We start from the raw sequence: 22,227 nt of genomic DNA, 5'->3' as shown, positions 1-22,227 counted from the left end.
GACCCGGGGAGGGGAGGGGACCTCTTGGTCGCTCTCCCCACTAGCGCCGTCTCCCCTCAGCCATCACAGTCCGAGACGCCGCCATGACACCCCACCGGAAGTGGGATCCTTTCCACGGCCCGGGGAGAGGGAGAGCGAGCGAGCTAGAGATTTGAGAACGCGGCTGGGAAAGGGGAGGGGGAAGCGAGAGGGAAGGGGCCTGCCGCGCATGCGCCCGCGCCGGCCGGTTTCATTAATAAAAAGCGCGTCCTCCTGGGGGTGACGTCACCAAACTGCTCTGGGCCGGGAGGCGCGAGTCCCTCGACGCCGCGGTGCTCTCCTAGACCCGGGCCAGGCTCCGACGGCGAGAGTTCTGGCTGACGCCGAAACTTCTGCTTCCATCCCCACCGCCGCCTCGGGTTGCCCCTCCCCCGCCAGCGTCCGGGTTTGGATTGTTCCCAGGGTGGGAAGTCAGGGTGTCCCGGGGCTAGCTTTCCTCCCGGTGTACAGATCGCGGCCGCCGATCTCTTGGGGCAGGCTGTGTTTTGCTCCTCTCTGCTTTAACTCTCACAAAAAGTGAAGCACACAGCTAAGGTTTCCAGGTCCTTCGGAGCTTCTGTAGACTGCTTGAGAAACAGGAAAAAGGAAGGCCAAGAGAGATTCTGTGATTTTTTTTTTTTAAGGTCTCTTAAATTCCAAAGTTAGACCCTGTGGTAATCAAGTACTCTGACTCCAGAATCCTAGCCTGAACTTTATCTTAAACTGATAGGCTCCCAAGTTAATGAAACCTTTGCAGGAAGAGTTAAATTTAACAGTCCTCAAAAAGCCTATAAGAGCCCCCTTACTAATTCAGCACATTCGTAATTTCAACCGTGCAACAAGCCTTTCCAATGATAAGTACTACTGTCTTCACCTAACTGATGAATAGTTCGCAGGAGGTTCTGTGATTGGCCCAAGGTCACAGAGTTGATAGGTATTGCGTAGGGATACAAACCTTTTGACCCCCAGGACAATACAGACTGGTTTTCTGGAAACCAGCCTTCCCCTCTGCCTAACACCAGAGCTGAAAGGACTTCGTTTGGAATTGGTGTGCAGTTTTCCAAATAAGGATTATATCCCAAACACAGGATGGTCTATCTATATCTGACATTGGACTTTGGAATGAGTGAGCTATTTTTAGATTTATTTTTCTCATACATTTTACTTAGGCTAATGCTAAATGTGTTTACATATTCTGAGCATTCATAGGCCACACAGAAAGATCCCAACTGGGAGATAAGGTGAAGCAAACCAGTGTTTTCATTTTACCACAGAAAATCTACAAAACCGATGTACAGAGAGAGATATCTGTAAGAGAAGTTTCCGGTCTGTAAGTTGGTGACCATCCAAAATTATTTCACTCCACTAGAATAAAAGGATAGAATTTCCTTCTGAAAGGACACAGCATGGATACTGTCTAATTTCTTTTTGATGATGTCATAAATGATGACAAGCTAAAAAGAAATAGATGAGTATTGCAAATGTCCCTCTATGCTTTTCCCGACTAGGACTTCTGAAAAAAATCTCACTCATCTCCCCAGATAGTATCCCAGTGTCTCTACTTAACTGCTAAACTTCCAGACCCTCAGCTTTCCTTTTCGTTTCTCATACGCCTCTAAAGCTCTCTAATGACCTTCTTGTTGCCCTGGGTTTTCCCTCTCTGTTCCCTTCCTGCACTAAGTGCAGTTGGATCTCCTGTCTCCTTTGCCTTCATTTAGTATTTCATTGCTGAGGTCTGCTGTACCTTTCTCCTCTCCTTGTCTGGTTTTTTCCCACAATTCCCCATTCCTCACTAACTCTAGGGTAAGACACCCAAACCTGAGATCGACCCTGCGCTCTCCTTCCAGTACTTGTGTTTCAGCCAGTTGGTCGTTAATTCATCCTAATCTGTACTTGCTGTCTTGCCCCATGCACACTCTTTACACCATACCAAGCCTCTCAGTATAGTTGGTGGTCTCATCTTCACCCTACCTTCTTCTCCAATAAAATACCTTCTTCTCCTGTTGAGCAAATATTAGGCACCTAAGCACCTATTACAGACTATACAGTCTTAGGCAGTGCCTAGGGTATAGCAGGAATTCTAAACCAAAACAGCAATGAAGGTCCCTACTGCCTTTAAGCGGTCAACTGTCAGTCAGCCCCAGTCAATTATTGCCATGCAGGAATGTTGACCCAGTGTTGCTAGATCTTCTGGTTACTCGAGAACCTGGAGATCTGAACTTATGTGGGAAATCTTCCAAATTTTGAATGCTGGTAGACAATTCACATTTTTAATAAGCATTGTGCAGCCAAACAAAATACATCTATTGTTTGAGTTTAGTCCATGAAAACCAATTTGTCTAGCTGTAGTGTAGTGGCAAGACAAGAGCTTCTGAGCAGATGAACTAAGTTTGTATCCTCACCTCTCTTGTTCTTCCCTGTCCACCATGAGTATTAGGGACTTAAATGATAGATGTCATTCATCATCTTTTGGACAGGAAAAAATGTCTGCCAATTTTTTTCAGTGGAGGCATTCCTTCCCTTTGACCCATCACACACCATCTCCACCCCAGTGTACCAGAGAGCAAGTGGTTCTTTAGGAGAAGGTGCTCATTTCCCCAGCTGCTGGGAGTGCTCATGGCTGGCAGCTCTCAGCTGAGTTCCTCTCTAGGAATTGCCCTCAGCTAAAGAGTGATAGCTCACACCAGATCATACCACTCCCCAGAGGAACCTGTACAACTAGTAGATGTAGGCTCAGGTGAGACCCTCTGAAGAGTTCTCCTAGCTCCACGATACCTTAAGGGATTAGCCCTCAAGGAATGGATCAGCTGAGGTTTTTGCTGTTTCTACTTTTAGTTCAACTTCTCTTTCTCCGTAACCCTACTCTTTTCATCCCTGCACAGTGTTGACCCAAAGGGTATTAGGTCCCATCCGTAGGACCCAACCAGTAAGTGAATCAAGCCCTAGTCAACTGGCAATAAGACCTCTAGGTGAAGATCTGATAGGCCCTCTCTGTGCTGTAACTTTCAGTAGCAGTAAAGGGATAGAGGTAGGTGCGGTGCAGAAGGTATTTGGAGAATACAAAGAAAAGGCTGGTGTGGTGGCGTGCTCCTATAATCCCAGCACTCAGGAGGCTGAGGCAGGAGGATCACTGTTAGTTCAAGGCCAGCCTGGGCTACATAGTGAGTTTAAGGCCAGCCTGAAGTACATAGACCCTGTCTCAAAAAAAATCAATAAAATAAAAGAAAGAAAATTAATTTGGGGGAAATGATAATTTAAAAAATATATAATTGAATTGCTATTGATGAAGTTAAACTTGTAGAAGGACAATGAAAGAATAAAAGTTATTAATCATCAATTAAAGAATAAGGATGAAAGCCAGAGTGGCTCCTTAGCAATGTATGGGGAGGATTAGGAAAAGCAGAAAAAGCTTCTGGTCTGACCCAGTGCTTCATTATAAGAGCAGTAGAGCGGCATGGTAGTACATGCCTGTAATCCCAGTACTCAGGAAGCTGAGGCAGGAGGATTGCTGTGAGTTTGAGACCAACCTGTGCTACATAGTGAATTCCAGGTCAGTCTCGACTACATAGTGAGACCCTGCCTCAAAAGAAAAAAAAAAATCACTAGAACTACAAAAAGAATTTCAGCCCTAGCCTTCACCACCATACCTGGCTCTGAATTTATTAATACAAGCACATTCTTGTACTATAGTCTTTGCATCCTGGCAAGGCCCCCAGAAGATAGGATGGCTCTAGGAAGCTGAGAGGAGGCGATGGGCCACAATAGGCAAAATAAGCCAAAGCTGTCTGGCAAACAGAGAAAGAGAGCAAAACCTTAGAAGTGGGATGCTACAGTGAATATACTGTACTATGTACATCCCACCAACTGTCATCTGCTGTTTATCACAAGCAATGAGAATGTGCTAGTGAGAGGGACACAAGCAGCACAGAGAAGTTCAGTGGTGTTTCTCCTCTGCTGACCAGGACTGGTGGTGGATGATGCTATCAAGCTGGGCTCCTGGATAGAAGTGGGCCTGATAGGATGCGGGAGAAATAGGGACCTAGTGGCAGTGCTTAACCATCAGAAGTGGAATTAATTGGCATTGTTCTGGATGGTGAGATTAGAGTAGCAACCAAGAAGTCCTGACCCACCTAGAGCTATGGAGATGTGTGGAAGACCAGAGGAGAATTGAGACCTAATTGGCTTCCTCTGTGAGCACAAAGGAAAAAGGCTGTTCTCAGGGTTGATTGCACCCTGCAGGTTCTAAAGAAAAGTTGATACCTGAGGCTAAATTGTTTACCAGAGTATGTACTAATGGATATTACAAAGCAGGTGAATCTTGGGTTACTTTGATTGTTTGTACCTGTATTTGGGTGAATAAAGGCAAGATGAGCCAGATGCTGGGGGGCTCCCTGGCTGCCCACATGTTAAACTGACTCAGTGTCTCTTTGTCATTCACCCTAGTTTGCCCCCAGGTCAGGAAGAACAAAGTAGCAGGTCTAGGTCCCCAAGCAAGGCCAGGTGGGTCAGCTACAGATAGAACCCCAGCATAGGGCTCAGGACACAGGCAGGCTCAGCAAGAGATTGTTCTTAGACAAAATGTAGATGGGCAGCCAGTAAGGATGCAGTGTGTACTTTAAAACCTAAGAGTCTGCCTGCCTTGATAGCACAAGGTCCCAAGTTTGATCCCTAGCACCAAAAAAATAGAATAAAATAAAACCTAAGAGTGAAAGCCGGGCATGGTGGCGCACGCCTGTAATCCTAGCACTTGGGAGGCTGAGGTGGGAGGATCACTGTGAGTTCTAGGCCAGGTTGGACTACATAGTGAGTTCAAGGCCAACCTGTACTACAAAGTAAGACCCTGTCTCAAAAAAACAAAAAGCACTCAAGAGTGAGCTGAGCGTGGTGGGACATGCCTGTAATCCCAGCACTCTGGAAGGCTGAGGCAGGAGGATTGAAAATTTGAGCGCAGCCTGGGCAATTTTACACAATCCTATAATAATAATAATTGGCTAGGGATGTAGCTTTCCTCTAGATCCAATGCCCAGTACCAAAAACAAGCAAAACCAAAGGGTGAATAAGGAAGAGCCTGAGAATCGCTCCTCAGCCTTTTGGCTAAGATCAAGTGTAGGAAGAGCCTGAGAAAAGCAGCTTCACTGAGAGGGCTCCATACTTTTCCTATTTCTGGGCCTAAGCCAATGCTCACAGCCCAATGGTGGAAGAAGACAGGAGTCTCAGCAAGCATGCATAATGAGTCCTGTGGTCCTCCCTGAAAGTATAGTCAGAATGGACCTGCTAGCGAGTTGGCGAAATCATCACACTAGTTCCTTGCCCAGCAAGTAAGAGCTATCACAGTAGGGAGGCTGATGGGATCTTTTGAAACTGTGTCCCCGTCCCCAGTCAAAAGTTTAAATTTAAAAAACTGTCTTCCTCTAAGGGAATGTCAGCAAGTGCAGGGAGGCACGGTGTCCTGTTCACAAGGCTGATCTACTTAACTTACTCATGCCACCAACTGCCCAACGTGCCAGCAACAGCACATAATTTTTTGTCTTTTGCTCTTCATTGTCCTTACTGCTGAGAACATGGATTCAAATCTTGGAGGTGAGGCAGACATTCTGCAAAAGATGGACATTAAAGGAAGCCTGTGTCCCTGAGTCTTCTTCAAGCAGTTATACCAGCCCTGAACTAGATACCTCTGGAGTTCTAGTTACATTAGAAGAGTAATACATCAGGCTGAGGATTTAGCTCAGTGGTTCCGTCGCCTGCCTCCCAAGCACAAGGTCCCAAGTTCTATCCAAAAAAAAGAAAAGTAATACATCCATCCATCGTGCTAAGCTCTTTCATACAGGTTTCAGTTTGACACAGCTAAATGCAACCATAGCTGATATCGGTGGACCCTAAGAAATGCAAAAAGAGGTTTAAGCAGCTGCAGAATGGACACCTGGAGGATTAAGAAAGGTGATGTCCAGAAGTGTTACTATGGATCGTAATTTGCAAAATATGCATAGGAAGTACCTTTACTTTGGGTTGCTAGGCTTTTGTTTTTGGTGCTAGGAACTGACCGAGAGCCTCATGCATGCTCAGCATGTACACTACCGCTAATATTTTAGGGATAGCGGTCTGTAGACAAGAGAAATAAGGTCCTCCTTAGGTCTTCTAGCTAATTCTGACTAGAAAGAGTTAAAAACAAACTTTACTAGAGAGATGCACCTGAGAAGCAAGTCAAAGACAGGTAAAAAAAGAAAGAAAAAAACTAGAGAAAGGTGCCAAATGGCCTTGGGACTTGCATCAAGAGACCAGAAAAAGAGCTGGCAGGCAGGACACAAAAGAGACAGTCAGATGAAAAATGATAAGCTGCCCCCGGAGGGTGACTCACTTTAAGGTAGTGTATTCTTACACGTATGCACTAACATATACACTTACATACATGTGTATTCACTGTAGACTCTAGGGTCATTATCAAGTACAAAAGATATCCACATGCCCCCTTACCAACTCTAAGCTAACCAAGGAGACGGTCCCTCCTTGTCAACCAGCCGCCCTCCCCAAAGATAAGGCCTTAAAAGGTACAACAAGGGCAAGTAAACAGATAGAAAGAAGCTGCGCGTAGACAAGCAGAGAAATGACGTTAGACAGAGGTGTCCAGAAGCCAGTCCAGTTATGGCAAGTCCTGGTGGAGGGGAAAGAGTCACTCACCCCTCACCCCATAATACCAGCTGAGAACAAAGGGCCCACAGGTCCTCCACCTTTCCAGGGCTCCCTACCCTGATTCTTTCTTATCAAGGTAGCTCTCTATCTTCTCCTTTCTCCCACATTCCTTTTCATCATTACAAAGGAAGTGTTTTCCTTTCGTTAAACTTTGTCCTTCTGATTTATTATTGGGGCTGAGCTAAAATCTCCACGGGCTGCCTGGACAATAGAGCTGGTCCCCCAGATGGTGCATTGGCCCGGAACAGTGACAGGATGATGACTGGACGAGGTCAGTTCACAGCCCTTCGGGTCTTCGCCCACAGATTATTCCTCTGTGATCAATCCTCCAGGCTGGCCCCCTGTGGTTGGACTGATAGGTTTATTTTTTTTGGGGGGGGGGAGTATAATTTGTTTTGGTTTTTGGTACCAGGGATCGAACTCAGGACCTTACGCTTGCAAGGCAGGTGGCAACACCACTGAGCTAAATCCTGGGCCCTGAACTGGTGGGTTTTTAAGGTAAAGCCATCCCAGCACAGGAGATTATATGAGATCTGATAACAGATCTTACCTAATAGAGTATGTGAAAGATCTGCACAGGTGGATGACAGCTTTAATCAGAATGGACATTGAGGGAGGATCGGCCTCCCTTTCACTATGATTCTTCTCTGGAGCATGTTGCCAGGCTGACAAATGCTAAATGAGGGCTATAAATTCCATTACAGTTACATAGTATATGCCAAAAAGACCACAAAATAAATAAGTAAATTTTAAAACTATGTCAGAGGGCCTCTTTCCTTGTTCTGTGTTTTAGAGCTTCTTGATACAGAGCCTTGGGATGAAATTTGAAAGCAAACAAAATACCCAGGCTGGGCTGGGGATGAAACTCAGTGGCACTGCACCTGCCTGGCAAGTGCAAGGTCCTAAGTTTAATCCCCGGTACAGCAAAAACAAACAAACAAACAACAAAAACAGTCTAGCCTCAGACAGTCTTTGCATGTCCTGCTTACCCTGCATGAGCCATAGAAAACCATATGAAACCAAATCTATAAAACCATAGAAAACCAAATCTATGGCTTATGAGTCATAAGCCATAGAAAACCCCCCTATTCACTCTGAAAATCTGGCTTTAACAGCCATTCTCAGCCCTTTAGAAAAAAGTGGGGGAGTCTTCTGGGAGCTCTCTGCGTTTGACATATGGTACAAACATTGTTACTAGGGACATTAGAAGTGTTGCAAAGGCCCTGGTCCAGTTCCCTGAAGACACTGACCTAAACCCATGACTGGCAGTTGCAGATAAATCCTGACAATGGTAGGAGTCAGGGAGAAAGAAAATCAAGGGTGCACTTGGACTTCCTGATGAGGTGGGAGATGTCCTATCTCAGCTTTGCAAGGCAGGAGGAGAGCTCTCTAGGTAGAAACCTGCATCAGGGCAAGTTGGAGCCCAGACAGGCTTTCTTCCATATTGTAGCCTTGGAATGAGAAGAGACTTTTGCACTAGGGGGAAGTCCAAAATGTGTAAGAAAGACCCCACACTAAGTCTTCCTCTTAGATGGGGGCCAAGCCATTAGATCACCCCTAGAATGTCTTCTTAAGCATTGGAGAGAGCTAGATCTTCAGTTTTGAGAAAGAGGGGCCTTACCTCTTACTGTACTAGAGCTTAGCCAAAGTACCCCCTAGAGAAGTTCTCCTTCTTTAAAACAACATAGGCACAGGAAAAAAAGAAAGAAAAAGAAAGAAGGAAGGAAGGAAGGAAGGAAAGGGAGGAGAGACAACTGCTCTGGATATGGGTTATGTCAAAAACTTAAAAAAAAAAAAACCAAACTAAAATAATAGTTGCTCCTGATTCATTAAAGGCCATGATAATTACTTCTTGGTCTTTTGGCTGAGATCAAGTGTAAAAGGCCATGACAAATATACCAGAGTATGTTCCGGTTTATGAACAGTTGTCTTACGTTTGCTTGTCTCTTCTGTGTCTGTTCAATTTGTGCCATTTATAATCTGTAACACCTATAGCTGTTTCATTTGAGCTCAACAATTTCCTTTCTTCTTCTTTTTACTTAAAAAAAATCCATAATAGAAGTTTATGTAGGTTAAAATATTTATGCCTACAGCTTAAGTTAGCTTACAGATAAAATAAATGTCATTAAAGTTAAGGACGTCCTTCCACCCAGGTTGCCAACCAATCAAGATGATGTCAGGACTGATTTTACAAATACAATGCCTATTGTTGTCTGTGTATAGTAGCTTAGGAGTCTTTCATTGGCCAAAAATGTGCTAATTGTTATGATCTCAATCTCATAAGTCATTAAAAAAAATTTGTTAAGATAACTAGATGGGGATCCTTTGGGCTTAAAAAAAAAAACAAACCAAACTGCCGTCCAAGACTCCCTTGGTAAATAAAGAAGCAGCTCCCCAAAAACAATGATTCTGGTCTTTGTTCACTAATGGGATACCCAGTAATTTTCATAGCCAATAAGTATTGCTTAAATATGTTACTATAATATGTTTACATTAGTTTACATTAGCATCAAAGGGTTAAATTCTAAATATTTTATTGTAATATCTTTACACTGGTCATCAAAAATGATTCTCTGTGTCTTCATGCTTTCTGGTTGTACAGGTCTTTGAGGATACACATCTGAAGGTCTCATTATACTGACAGGTCTCCAGGCTAAGATTCCCCCTCCCTGGGGGATTGAATTCAGGACCTTACTGCTTGCAAGGCAGGTGCAGCGCCACTGAGCTAAATCCCCGGCCCCAGGATAAGATTGTTTACTACAGTGATAAGCTTTTTTCTTTTAGACTCAGATATCTGCCTTTCTTTCACTTGTGTTCCAGCTACTTGCAATAAGAGATTCACGTCAAGCCAAGAAGAGACCATCAACCAAATGATATCTTTCTTTTGTTCAAAGCTTCTGTGATGTGTATATTACGTATGTGTCACTACGCTTAAAGGTGCTCCAGTACTGAGCAGTCCAGACAATGTCACACTAAAAATTAAAAGTTAGACATTAATAACTTACAAGGTACATCTTTAGACCGGTACATTCTTTGATGGCACTCTATTAAAATAAATTAGGTTGAAAAAATGTTTCCTAATGTCATATAATATCTTGTAATTAGATAAAGATAATCCACTAGACAGCTGTTCTTTAATAAGATGGGCATAAGGTGTTTCAAAGATAGTAATGTCATCATGATTGTCATGCTAGAATGCTGTGTGGTCATTGACCTAGTGTTTTCTCTATGAACTTTATAATTGTTATCTGTTATAAAAGATTGTAATACTTCTATCATCAGAGTAAAAAAGGAGCCTAATAAATACATTGGTTCAAGACCTCAGCCTCATTAATGAGGCTGTGGTGCCTCTATATCTGGTCATGTCCCATCCCTACACTTTACTGACCCAGATTCCGGTCTCATCCAGCTGTTTTTCTGTCTTAGATCATAAAGATGCTTTCTTTTATAGTCTCTTGGCCCAGGAGAGTCAAAATCTCTTTGCCTTTAAAAAAAAATCCACTTACAGGAGTAAGACAATTGACCTGGATAGTACTTCCTCAGGGGTTTTGAGATAGCCCCCATCTGTTTGGCCTAGTCCTAGCACAAGACCTGCTAAAATGAAAAAATAAATACATGAAAGACATCACCCTCTTACAATACATAGATGATTTGATGCTCTGTGGGTACACAGAGACCCAAGTACAAGAGGGAACTAAGTCCCTCTTTGACTCCCTGGCCTCCCAGGTCATAAGTGTCCCAGGAGAAGGTCCAAATCTGCCAGTTCCAGTTCACCTATTTATGGCTTCTTGTTTCTCAGGACAAAAGGATGCTAAGTTCAGAAAAAGCTCAATCCACTCTAGACTTCCCTTTTCCAAAACATATCAAACAGCTGAGAGCCCTTCTGGGGCTGACTGGGTCTTACATACTTTAGATTTCAAGATATATTAAAAAGGCCAGGCTCCCTTTACCAGTTTCTTAAGTTTTTTGTTTTTGTTTTTGGCATTGGGACTCAAACTCAGGATCTTGCACTTGCCAGGCAGGTGACAGAATCACAAGGCTAAATCCCTGGCTACCAATTTCTTAAGGAGACCCAGGCCTTATACATCCTAACAGCAACACAAAGAGAAACTTGTGCATCTGTAAAAGATAAATGTTGTGTGTACATTCCTGATCCTTCTGCCAACATCTCAATAGGTGTTCAAGTTGTTAGATGACAGGTTAATGCCATGTCAGATTCTAAAGCTCCCTAGATGTTTTCCTTACCCAGTGATGGGAGGCCATCACTGGCTCTTCCTGGTAAAAGCAATTGTTGACCATAGTAATAATAATTTTGCTGATCTTATTGTTTGGCCTCCACGTACTTTTTCTTTCTTTCTTTTCTTTTTTGTTTTCTTTTTTTTTTTCTTTCTGGTGCCAGGGATTAAACTCGGGTTCCTTGTGCTTACAAGGCAGGCCAGGGCCTATGCATACTTAACTGGCTCTTTGGTCTTGCTGGGTGTTCAACAACTGAGGTTTCAGAGACCAAAACTAAAAAGGGTAACTGGGTTAAAAAGATAGTCAATATTTTGGCCCTAGCCCTCTAAGGTCAACAAAGACTCAGGACATGAGGGGATCTTTCTATAGGAACCTACAACTTTGGTGAGTCACTCAACCTCCAGAACAAGAAGATTGTTAGATACCAGAGGACAGGAGGCCAATGTACATCATGCTACAAGAGGGTCACCGAAGGAAAAAAAAATGTTCCCGTGCTTCCAAAGAGAGCCATGCAGTCTAGCACAGACGGTGACCCATCCTGGCAGGTGACACATCTGACGAAAGGACTAAATGAGCTAAGAGGCTCTGGCTATGGTCCCCAAAATAATACCTGAGGAGACTTAACTGGCTTCGATATATCAAAAGATAAATTATGATTAACAAAGCCTCACTTTAACTTGATCTTAAACACCCAACAACAAAAGAACATAGCCAGATACATCACACACACGCGCGGGCGCGCACACACACACACACACACACACACACACACACATATGCACAATGTAGGCTAAACATAAAAGGGGGCTCCAATCACTGCACCCTACTGGCAGTTTCTAGCTACACCTGTGGACAGGTCTAGGAGCCAGTTGATTACAATTGCTATTCCAATATCTTAAAAACAGTGTCTGACATGACCTGTTCCGCAATCTGTCTTTCCATTCTATTACTCATACTTCAGTCATATGTGCTTTAATCTTTTGGTGGAGTTTGTTTACTCTCACCTAGAGGCTGCTGAGCTCCAAATGATTCCATAGATCACACTGTACAGGTGCCAGACTTCCACTGAGGCCCATCAGACAAAGCCCTCTTACTGAGGACTTCCACGTACTGCCTTCCAACAACCCCACTCAGCTCAAAGAAGCCAGGTCGGTTGTCGCCCATTTTCCTCAACAGCAGTTGGACAGATGTCTCAGAGAGGGGAATCAGCAGGAAACCCTGAAAGTGACATGGGGACGTTATCCACAGCCATGGTCACAACCCGGACCACACCACAGCCACTGCTGTGAGAGCCCTCCAGGGCACCTGTACTAGTCTTTGCCTCATAATGCTCTCTGTAAACATCATTCTGTGCTGAAACATCCTGTGGGCTTGAGCTAGGAGGCAGGGACAGGAAGGACTAGCCTTTTCAGCTTTTATAGGCAGAGACCCTCCCATCAAGACCTCCCAAAAGTGGGATTCCTGTAGGTAGGAAGAAGATTTATGTGTTTCATAGGCCAGATGATTAGCACACACCTGAACAAAGGTCTGATTTTTCAGTTTTTCTCCCTGATTAAATTCAGAGACATGGTAGGTTTTTAAAGGACATATATTGGCCCAGGGATTTAGTTCAGTGGTGCCACCGCCTGCCTCGCAAACACAATGTCCTGAGTTCAATCCCCGGTACCAAAAAATAAAAAATCAGTAAAGGACATATGTAATAGCCAGACTATTCGATTTGTTATATGTATAAATATGTTTGAAGCCCAGCTCTACCACTCTCCAGTGGTATTGCCTTTTTTTTTTTAATCTCTCTTTTGTGAAATGAGTCATTATAGTATCTGCCTCATAGCTCTTGGCTTTGATGATGGAGTGAGGTTTTTTGTTTGTTTGGTTTTTGAGACAGAGTCTTTCTATGTAGCTCAGGTGGGCCTTGAACTCACAAAATCATAAGGATCCCCCCATTTCAGCCTCTGAAGTACTGGGATTATATGTATGCTCCCCCATGCCCAACTTGGAGTGAGATTATGCTTGCAAAGATCTTCCCAGTATATGGAATTTGGGAAACACTCAATGAATACCAGCTCTTCCTACTGAGTAGATCTGTTTAAGGTGTGAGAAATTAACATGGCAATTTTGAACTACATACCTGGGAGGCTCTGGCCTGCCTTTAAGTCCAGGCAGTTGGATACACACATTGTAGAGGAATGTCAAGATGTCCACTGGTATATGTTTCCCTTCATTCTTTGCTTTTTCTCCTTTTATTGCTTTAGCTAGCACATATTGCTGGACACTTCAGGAGAGTTAATTTATTTACACATCAGTCTTTTTTTTTTTTTTTTTTTCAGTATCAGGGATCGAACTCAAGACCTTGTGCTTGCTATGCAGGTGAGGCACCACTGAGCTACATCCCTGGCCAATCTTTTTTCTTTGCAAAATGATAACAATGGAGTTGGCACTGTGGCACACACATGTAGTCCCAGCTTCTCAGAAGGCTATGGAAGGAAGATCCCTTGAGCTCAGGCGTTCAAGGCCAGCCCGAGCAACATACTAACACCCTATGTAGAAAGCAAAGAAGGAAAGGAGGGAGGGATGCCGGGAGGGCACTCTAAGTTTATAAGGCATAAAACTATATCGTTAACATGATTCAAACACCCTATCGTCGTAGTACAGTGATCAACTTACTAAAATAGAGCATTGAAACAAATGCTCAAAGTGACAAGAGGAGAGATTCAAGTCTTATAAAGGGGATGAGATTTTTAAAAGTTAGGAAAACAGGAGGAAGAAGTTCTTACCACCATCCGTATTCTCAGCCTCTTCCCATTTACTCTGTGCTGCAAATACTGTCCTGAGAGGCGCTATTACTGCAGCCCTGCACATCAGTTATTATTATTTCTCTTCTGTAGCCCAGGAGACTGAGATTTTAAAAAGAATGTTCACAGCAATAGTAAGAATCAAGATGTGAACAAACTCTCAGCCTGTGCATTTAACTATTGTGCTAAAATATTTTTTCATATAAATTCTATAGTGATTAGAAGTAACGTTCTTGATTCAGGACCATGAAGCTAATAAGTTTTTGACATGCTCAACAATGTGTCTTAAAAAAAAGGTACAGCAACTATAAACTCTGTATCTTTTAAAATATAAAATTATGCTCCATTACATAAGTATACTCAAAGCTTCAATGCATTTGGTTTTATTTCATTTCACTTCACTTTTTGTGCATGCTAGGCAAGTGCTTTCCCACTGAGTTACACCCCTTCAATGGATTTTAAAATGTACACACAATATAGTGTAAATTTAGTTTTATTTAGAATCCACTGTATTATAAATTTGATGTAACATAAATATGAAAGCTATGGTAAACATTTAATTAAAAATAATTGTGTGTTTCCCCTTAGATGATTGAAAAACTTCTGGGATTGAAATAGGACGTTAGGGCATGACAAAACTGGCTGGGGAAGTAGGTATGGGTAGTTAATTACAAGATCATGGAAAACATGCAGAACAGTTCCCAAAGTCCTGCATGTAAACTTTTCACAAGAATTAGAGCTGTTTGTTAATAGGATCGCCTAGACTCTGTTAGCCTGACGAGTGGGGCCAGCACCACCTCTCAGAACTCGGATGCAGAAGTCCTCCAGAGTTTCTTCAAGATTTGGACAGTATAAAAGCGCACAGAGGTCCAAAAGAGCTAGCCAGCATGGCTTTATTCTCAATAGCTTCACCTTTGCTTTCTCCAGGGTGTTCTTTTATCTCTCTTTTTCCTTTTACTCAGAGCAAGCTCCCTCTGTAGAACTAGTTTCTCCCTCATTCTTCACTTGTAATTTTTTTTTTCCTTTTTAAGACAAGGTCTCCTTTTGTAGTTCAGGCTGACCTTGAACTATGTAGCCCAGGTTAGCCTCGAACTCACTGCAATCCTCCTTCCTCAGCCTCCCGAGTGCTGGGATTACAGGCATGAGCTACCATGCCCGGCCACTTACTTTTTCAAATAAACTTGGCCACTGCTTTTTAGCTCACTTTCTTCAATTATTTGTTTGAGATTAGAGGAATCTGGAATCCAACTCCAAAGGGAAAGGAGAGTAACCCAGAACCCAGTATTAATTGGCAAGTCACTTTTAGAAGGAGCTATCCGATAGCAGAACGATGGAATAGGCTGATTGTGTTTTAAATCCAAAACTTTTGCTGCCTGGCTTCCATTTCTCTCAGTGCTTCTATTTCTCTTGTTATAATAAAGAGTAGTGGACCCTTGAGTTATGCCAAGGCCGATATATGAACAACTTGGATTACGGCCGAAATTTTCGTTTTAACTTATGAACAAAGTCATAAATTGTGACCTGAATGGCAACTGCCTGTGCTTCCAGATGGTCTCACATTAAACCCTTAAAGAGTTCTGGAAAGAACAGTATGACATCCTTTCCTGTGTGGGGTTGAGAAATCTTAGGCCAGTGTCTCTAAGGACAGAGATCTGCCTGCGTAGGAGACTTTGAAGGCTGTGTAGAGGAGCCTGAGCCTTCCATGGATGAACGTGAGTTACAACCAGCCCTTGCAAAATAATCAAGGTCGTAAGTCAAGGGTCCACTGTCCATTCTATCCCATACTGGACACTATTGACACCCATCAGAGTGCCTCATACTTTTCCCAAAAGCCACACAATAAAAAGAAGCATCAGTAAATTCCGCAGTGAACTCCAGAGGCGGGCAGGCATAAGACTGTTTTATTTGTTTTGGGACTGGCGATTAAACCCAGGGCCTTTTCATGCTAAGCAGATGCTCTACCACTAGATTCATCCCCAGGTTCTGAAAATGTATCCTAGTGAGGCAAGAATGTGTGTGTACATAATCTGTGCATGCACCTGTGTGCAACTATATGTGAGTGCACATTTGTGTGGGGGTGTGTATACATGCACATGGTTTGTGTGTGCGCACGTGTGTACGCATGAGTGTACACATGTGGGTGCATATTTGCATGTTTGAGGCATAATCATGTTTGTGTGTTTGAGCAATAAAAATTAAAGACGCTGCTTTCTACAAAGGTGATATGGGATTTGCGGAAACACAATTTAAACTCTGATGAGGGCAGTCCTTACCAGTTAGGCCCCAGCAAGAGGAAAAGTAGCAGAAATCTTTCAAGGAAATGAAAAGGCAGCATAAAGATTGGGCATGATTAACTCCTACAAAGGGATGAAAATATGTAAATAAAATCTTAAATTGAGCATTAAATTCTTTAGGATGCTAAGAGGAATATGCCTGCCTCAATTACATTATATTGAAAGAAGCATAACTATTTCTTTTAAGCCTTAAGCCGTAATTCTTTTTTTAAAAAGTCTTTTTCTAGGTTGGGTTTCCCAGAATGAAAGCCTGAGATAAGGAAATGTGTGCAAACGATTTACTGTATTAAGAAAGGGCTCCCAGGAGAAATCAGTAGAGGCATAGAATAGAGGAAGTAGGAGTAGGAAGAGCTCTATATGCTGGGATTCAGTCTGATCCTGCAGAGAACTCTAGGATGAAAATCACATATGAATCTGTTTTAACCTCAGGCAAGGGAGTTTTTTCCATTTAGTCATCCACTAAGGGCCACAGGAGGAGGATGAAAGCTACCAAGAACTTTGTCCTTACTTGGAAAGCTGTTCAGCAGTCTCAGGGCAGGGTCCCAGCAAAGAGCCGCAGGTGCAACATTGTAAATAAATGATAAAAAGATCTGGGCCGCAGGTACAAGCTTTGTTGACAAATGATAAAGATCCGGGAGGAGTCAGACAGTGGAGGTACATGTGCCTGGCTGTAGTCCCAGCGCTCTAGAAGCTGAGGCAGGAGGATCACAGTGAGTTTGAGGCCAGCCTGATCTACATAGTGAGTTCAAGACTGGCCTGAACTACATAGTGAGACCCTGTCTCAAAAAATTAGAGGCCAGGGATTTAGCTCAGTGGTGCCGACACCTGCCTTGGAAGCATAAGGTCCTGAGTTCAATCCCCAGTACAAAACAAAACAAAACAAAAAACAGCCTCCTAGTAGGGTTTTATTTTGCTTTTTGTTTTTTCAAGATTTATTTGGATACACAGTACAGTGCTTAGGATAGCACACATAATCAAACATGTCATCTGTTATTTGGTTATAGCCTCCCCTTGGACAGAATTCCTGAAACAAACCTCACCCTCGCTGACCTTTTTCAATACCACTAGCTTCAGGTTACGGATTATGAAACCATTTACAGACTTTTGCTTTTAATGTGTGACACACTATTTTCCATCCAATTTCTATTAGAGGCTGGATTTATAAATCACTGACAGGTGCCTGCGTCTGAGGCCACTGTGAGTAGGAGCAAGGTTGGCTGGCCTCACCCTTCCTCCCGAGCCAGCCCTGGACACCTCTTGAGAGCCTGAGACTCCTGGTCTAAGAACACCCTCTACTTTCCAACTCCCCAGGACGTCCTCTCATTTTACAGTAGGAAGTTCATTGTTCCATTACCAGCACTGCCAAAAACCAGACCAGACCAAACCAAACCAAACTGAGCTTTGCTATAAGCAATAATATCCATGAACCTCACTTTTGACCTATTCTGTTTTTCTTAATATACATTAAACAAGTAAGTACTGAAATTTAAAACACTTGTTCATACCATTTAAACCTTATTTAGGCACAGCTAGTGATTTCCATTCTAAAATTTGTGCAGCGCTGAAAGTGGCAGCATACACCTATCTATAGTCCCAGCATCCTGGATGCAGGAGGATCACAAGTTTGAGCCTAGCCTGGGCAACTTAGGAAGAACCTACCTCAAAAATTAAAAAAAATAAATAAAACAATAATAAGAAAAGGACTGGGGATGTAGCTCAGCGTAAAGGCCCTGGGTTCAATTCCTAGCACAATCAATCAATCATATTGCTTTGTGTGCAAAAAGAAAATACCTTAGCTCAAAGGAAAACAGTCCAGGCCAGGTACTATGCTCATACCAAATCAAGAAGGTACAGAAAGTTGCTGGGCTCCAGTGTGCCCCAGTTCAACGGGATGACATAATTTTAGAATGAAATTAAAGCATGAGTACAGTGGAGTTGGTTTGGGGCTTTAATTTAGAAACAAAAGGTAGGAGGACACTGAATCAGATGCTCCTTTGAAAGTGTCTTCCTTTCTATAATTCAGAGGGTTCCATACATTACAGAGCATTTGAATTCATAGCTTGGAAGACTTCTCTGTATATCTTTAACTTAGGTGCACTACATTAAGAATTCTGCTCTCAGTCCTCACTTCGTCATGGCCACAAAGAGCTGCAGGGTTTATGTGGTGGGGAAATTATTCACTGCTTGGAATGTGAATCAGACTTGCTTCTGACCTGGGGGAGGGAGACATGCAGAAGGATCACTGAGCAACACCACAGGCCTTGTCTTGTCTGGCTGGCTCTGTCTTTGGAAATGGAGAAAGAGAAGAAAATCACTGAAGTTTGGCCTCGACTTGAGGTTAGTGTCTTAAAATACCCCTTTCCTTTCCTTTCAGATAAAGCCTCCTATAGAGGCTGGACTAGGTATAGAAATGTAATACTTTTCCCATTCTCTTCTGAGGTAAATTTTTTGTCTGACTTTTTCCATTTGGTACATGTCCTGTCACTGGCTGGTCACCTTAGATCTGACACAAAGGTAATATAATCTGGGGCTGGCCAGATTGACCCCTTTCTTTTGAATTCCACTTCCAGGAATATCTGATTTCTTTTTTCCAGTTATATAAGTACCAGAGTTCTAATGTTGGGCAGAAGTCATCTGGCAGCTTGGGAAGCAGGTTAGGTAGTCATGCCCCCACCAGACTAAAACGTAATAATTCATAAAACATAATCAATGTATTAACTGAAAGCACAAATTTTCAATTCAGACAGACCTGAGTTGAACCCCAGTTTTTTTTGGTACCAGGGATCCCTGGCTGAACCCCAATTCTTACTGCCATGAAAACTTGGGGCAAGTTAGTTAACCGCTCTGTACTTCAATATTTTCACTTATAATTCAAGGATACAATTAGTACCTAGCCCATAGGATTACCTGGAGGATTAGTTGAGATAATACATATAAGAATGCTGGATACAGACAGTGCAAAAAAACCCAATTGCTAACTGTTTTTGTGTCTCTCACACAAATTACCTGAACTAACTGTGGTCGCTGTGGCAGACTCCGTGGGTGGGGCCACACAACTTCCAACCTAACCCTTCTAGAAAACGCACTGTGCCTGGACTCTGTGCTCTAGACTTTTATCTGTCACTTGTGCTCTGCCAAGCAGATGCTCCAGAAAAGAGAAAGTGACTGGGGTGAAATAGTGATGTTGGTAGGCATATCTGTCTTTTGGGCCTTGTTTGTTTCGGTTTGGTTGTTTGAGGCAGGGTTTCACTATGTAGTATAGGCTAGTCTTGAACTCAGGGCAATCCTCCTGACTATATCTTTCTTTTGTAACTGCCATGGTGGAAGAGTTTTAGAAGTTCCAGTGTCTGGCCACTGGAGTCATAGGTCTGACTGGTGACTGTGGGGTTTCTACTAGAACAGGCCCCTTTCTGACTGGACATTTCTCCTAGGATTTTTTCTAGCTGTGTAGCAACCTAGTTTATTTATCTGGCACTGCTGGCATATGGAATACCTAATACCTTATTATAATTCTTTTCTGTTAAATGCCAGGCATGGTGGTGCAAGCCTGTAATCCCAGCCCTCGGCAGTCTGAGTCCGGAGGATTGTCACAAGTTCGACTCCAGCTTAGGCTACAGTGAATTCTGTTATCTGCAACTAAAAACACAGTAATTATCAAGATGATCACTACTGTAATTATCAGAATAATCCTTATGGTTACAATAATAAAGGTTTCTTTGTTAAGCATAACCAGGATGAGAAGGACAAAAAAAAGCATGCATAGAAACTTTGTCCTTGACTTCAGAATGTATTTATCCTAAAAGCTATTGCATGAAAGGAAACCTTTTTTTTTTTTTTAAAAGGCTTAATTTTCTTTGGCAACAGAAAGCTTTTTGTGAGGACAAGCAGAATGAACTGATTAAACTTAAAACCTTTACACAAGAGAACCCTCACTGAAGCCTTTCTGGAGGATGACAGGTGAGCATAGCTGCCAGAGTGTTCTCTATAAATCATAACGGGTGGGACAGGTACGTCAGAAAGCCAGTGTATGTGTGTTAGGACTTGGCTCCAGAGTGTTGTATGTAGTCGTTACTGGACTCGCTCCTACAATGGCACCCAGGGGTGTGCTCAGTTATAAAGGTGAGAATGACTTGGAAGAAGCAATTATCCAGGGCATTGAGATCCATCTCCAGACAGATTTGGAATTAATGAAAAATGGATGCATGATGGGTGACAGGTGGCTTCAGTTTTACCATATTTTTATTTTTTATCTGGTTTTGGTGGTTGTTAAATCATAATGTCAAATTCTCTCTCCAGCGACTGCTCTTGTTCTTATGGTATACTTTCTAAGAGTGGCCCCTTCGACAGATCTCTTGTGTTTTTTGGCGGGGGAGGGCTGTACCAGGGATTGAACTCAGGCCCTTGCACTTGCGAGGCAGGCTCCAGAACCACTGAGCTAAATCCCCAGCCCGTCTTGTTATTTTTATTTTTTTATTTTTTATTTTTTGGTGTTTTGAGACACGGTCTCACTGTGTAATTGACACCGACCTGGAGCTCACTCCAGGCTGTAGCCCAGGCTGGTCTCTAACTCATAGTGATCCTCCTGCCTCAGCCTCCCGAGTGCTGCCATTACAGGAGTGTGCCACCATGCCTGGCCCTGTCTTGTTATTTTTAATACCTAGTTTTCCACCTCTCAAATGACCTCCCTCAAAAAAGAAAGAAAGAAAGAAAAAGCTGGACCTCTGGCTTAGTCAGATGTATGTTAGTTCCCCATTGCTGATGCAACAGATTGCTACAAACCTAGTGGCTTACAGCAACACAAATTTATTATTTTATAGTTCTGGAGGTAAAAAATCTAAAATCAGTTTACTGGTTTTAGCCAAGGGTCTCCAGGATTGGCTCTTTCCGGTGGCTTCAGTGAAGAATCTGTTTTCTTGCCTTTTTCAGCTTCTTGAGATGCCTGCTTTGCTCGCCTTGGGGGTCCATGTCTCACAGCACTACAGCCTCTTGTGTCCATGATCATATCTGCCTCCCTCTGATAAGGAAACTTGTGACCGCAGTGCATTCACCTGGGTAATTCAGGATAGTCTCTCCATCATGCGATCTTTAACACAACTCCAAAGAGTGATGTCGCCATATAAGATGCAGGATTTGGGAATCGGAGCTCACTCAGTTTGTCACAGGCAGCAAGAACATGAGTTCTAGTTTCCTTAGTCAATGGAAGTTTATTATAAGGTTACGTGGAGAAGTAAGAGTAAGAAATCAAGGACACAAAAGGCATTTGAGATTCAACAATGGTATCTATCTTGTGTCCTTTCAGCAGCAGTCTTTGGCTAAAGACTCTAGACTTCTACTGTCATACGTTGTCGTTGTTTCTGCTTCCTCTTCTTTCTGACTTTAGCACCTCTAACAGGCAAAATGAGTCATCCCTACACCACCATGAAAAGGATCCCCCTGCCTGCCACACCACTCTTCTAGGAAGGCATTTCATTGGCTGCTGTCTGGCCTCCAGGTGGCAACTTCTGAATCACTTACCAATCCTTGGTACAGTCAGCTTTGGCCAGGAAAGCTGGACTGTAGGACGCAGCACATGGCCACCAAGGCATATGAATCACAGGCTTTTTTCTCCGAAAGAATTTGAAAAGAGGAAATCATTCAGAGATTGTTAAACTCCTCTCCAAAGCAATGTCAGTGACCTCAGAGTTTGGGCAATAAATGTTTGTGTATTGATTTTTGCAATCAGGATGTTGATAGGTGCTTGTTATAAGTGCATTTGGGTTAACATTTACAAAGTATTCTTAAGAGAAGAGAGATTATAAAATGCCCTAAAATAAATAAAGAGTGCTTGAGGAGCTTGTCATGACGGCCTATAGTCTAATCATAGACTATAAATTATGGAAAAAGATGTTCGAATCACCAAAGGAAGTCTTCAAGGTCAAAAACTTTCATGGTACTTCAAGTTATATAAAGCAACATACTGGAATTCCCAAGCCCTGAGTCATCTATGAAAAATAGCCTTTATAGCTTTCAGGATGCTGACTTTAATTCAGAAACCATTTACAACTGTTTACTGTCTTTGATAGAGAGGAGATCAGGGAAGAAGTCATCCATAGCATACACAGACTTAAACTGATTTCTCTTTAACGGGAAGCAGCGAGCCTGTTACACTGAATATTCTTGGATCGTGTCAGATAATCATAGGTTCAGCCACTGGATTAGTC

The 22,227-nt window shown here is 42.8% G+C and overlaps 1 protein-coding gene across 1 annotated transcript in view; it reads right to left on the bottom strand.

Annotated features, from left to right (window-relative positions):
• The window catches only part of Nf1 (neurofibromin 1), a 264,437-nt gene extending 243,414 nt beyond the window's left edge, over positions 1 to 21,023 (bottom strand). Inside the window, exons 1-3 of the mRNA XM_033762739.1 lie at positions 20,877 to 21,023; positions 11,986 to 12,159; positions 9,621 to 9,677 (exon numbers count right to left, since the gene is read on the bottom strand). Coding sequence (XP_033618630.1) covers positions 9,621 to 9,677; positions 11,986 to 12,159; positions 20,877 to 21,023 — 378 coding nt within the window. The remainder of the gene's footprint in view (positions 1 to 9,620; positions 9,678 to 11,985; positions 12,160 to 20,876) is intronic.
• Between the last annotated feature and the right edge of the window lie 1,204 nt (positions 21,024 to 22,227).

This window comes from Fukomys damarensis, unplaced genomic scaffold (assembly GCF_012274545.1).
Source record: "Fukomys damarensis isolate Sample0158 unplaced genomic scaffold, DMR_v1.0_HiC HiC_scaffold_13, whole genome shotgun sequence".
Lineage (NCBI taxonomy): Eukaryota > Metazoa > Chordata > Mammalia > Rodentia > Bathyergidae > Fukomys > Fukomys damarensis.
The sequence above is the reverse complement of the archived record's forward strand: the minus strand, read 5'-3'. Positions and strand labels throughout refer to the sequence as shown.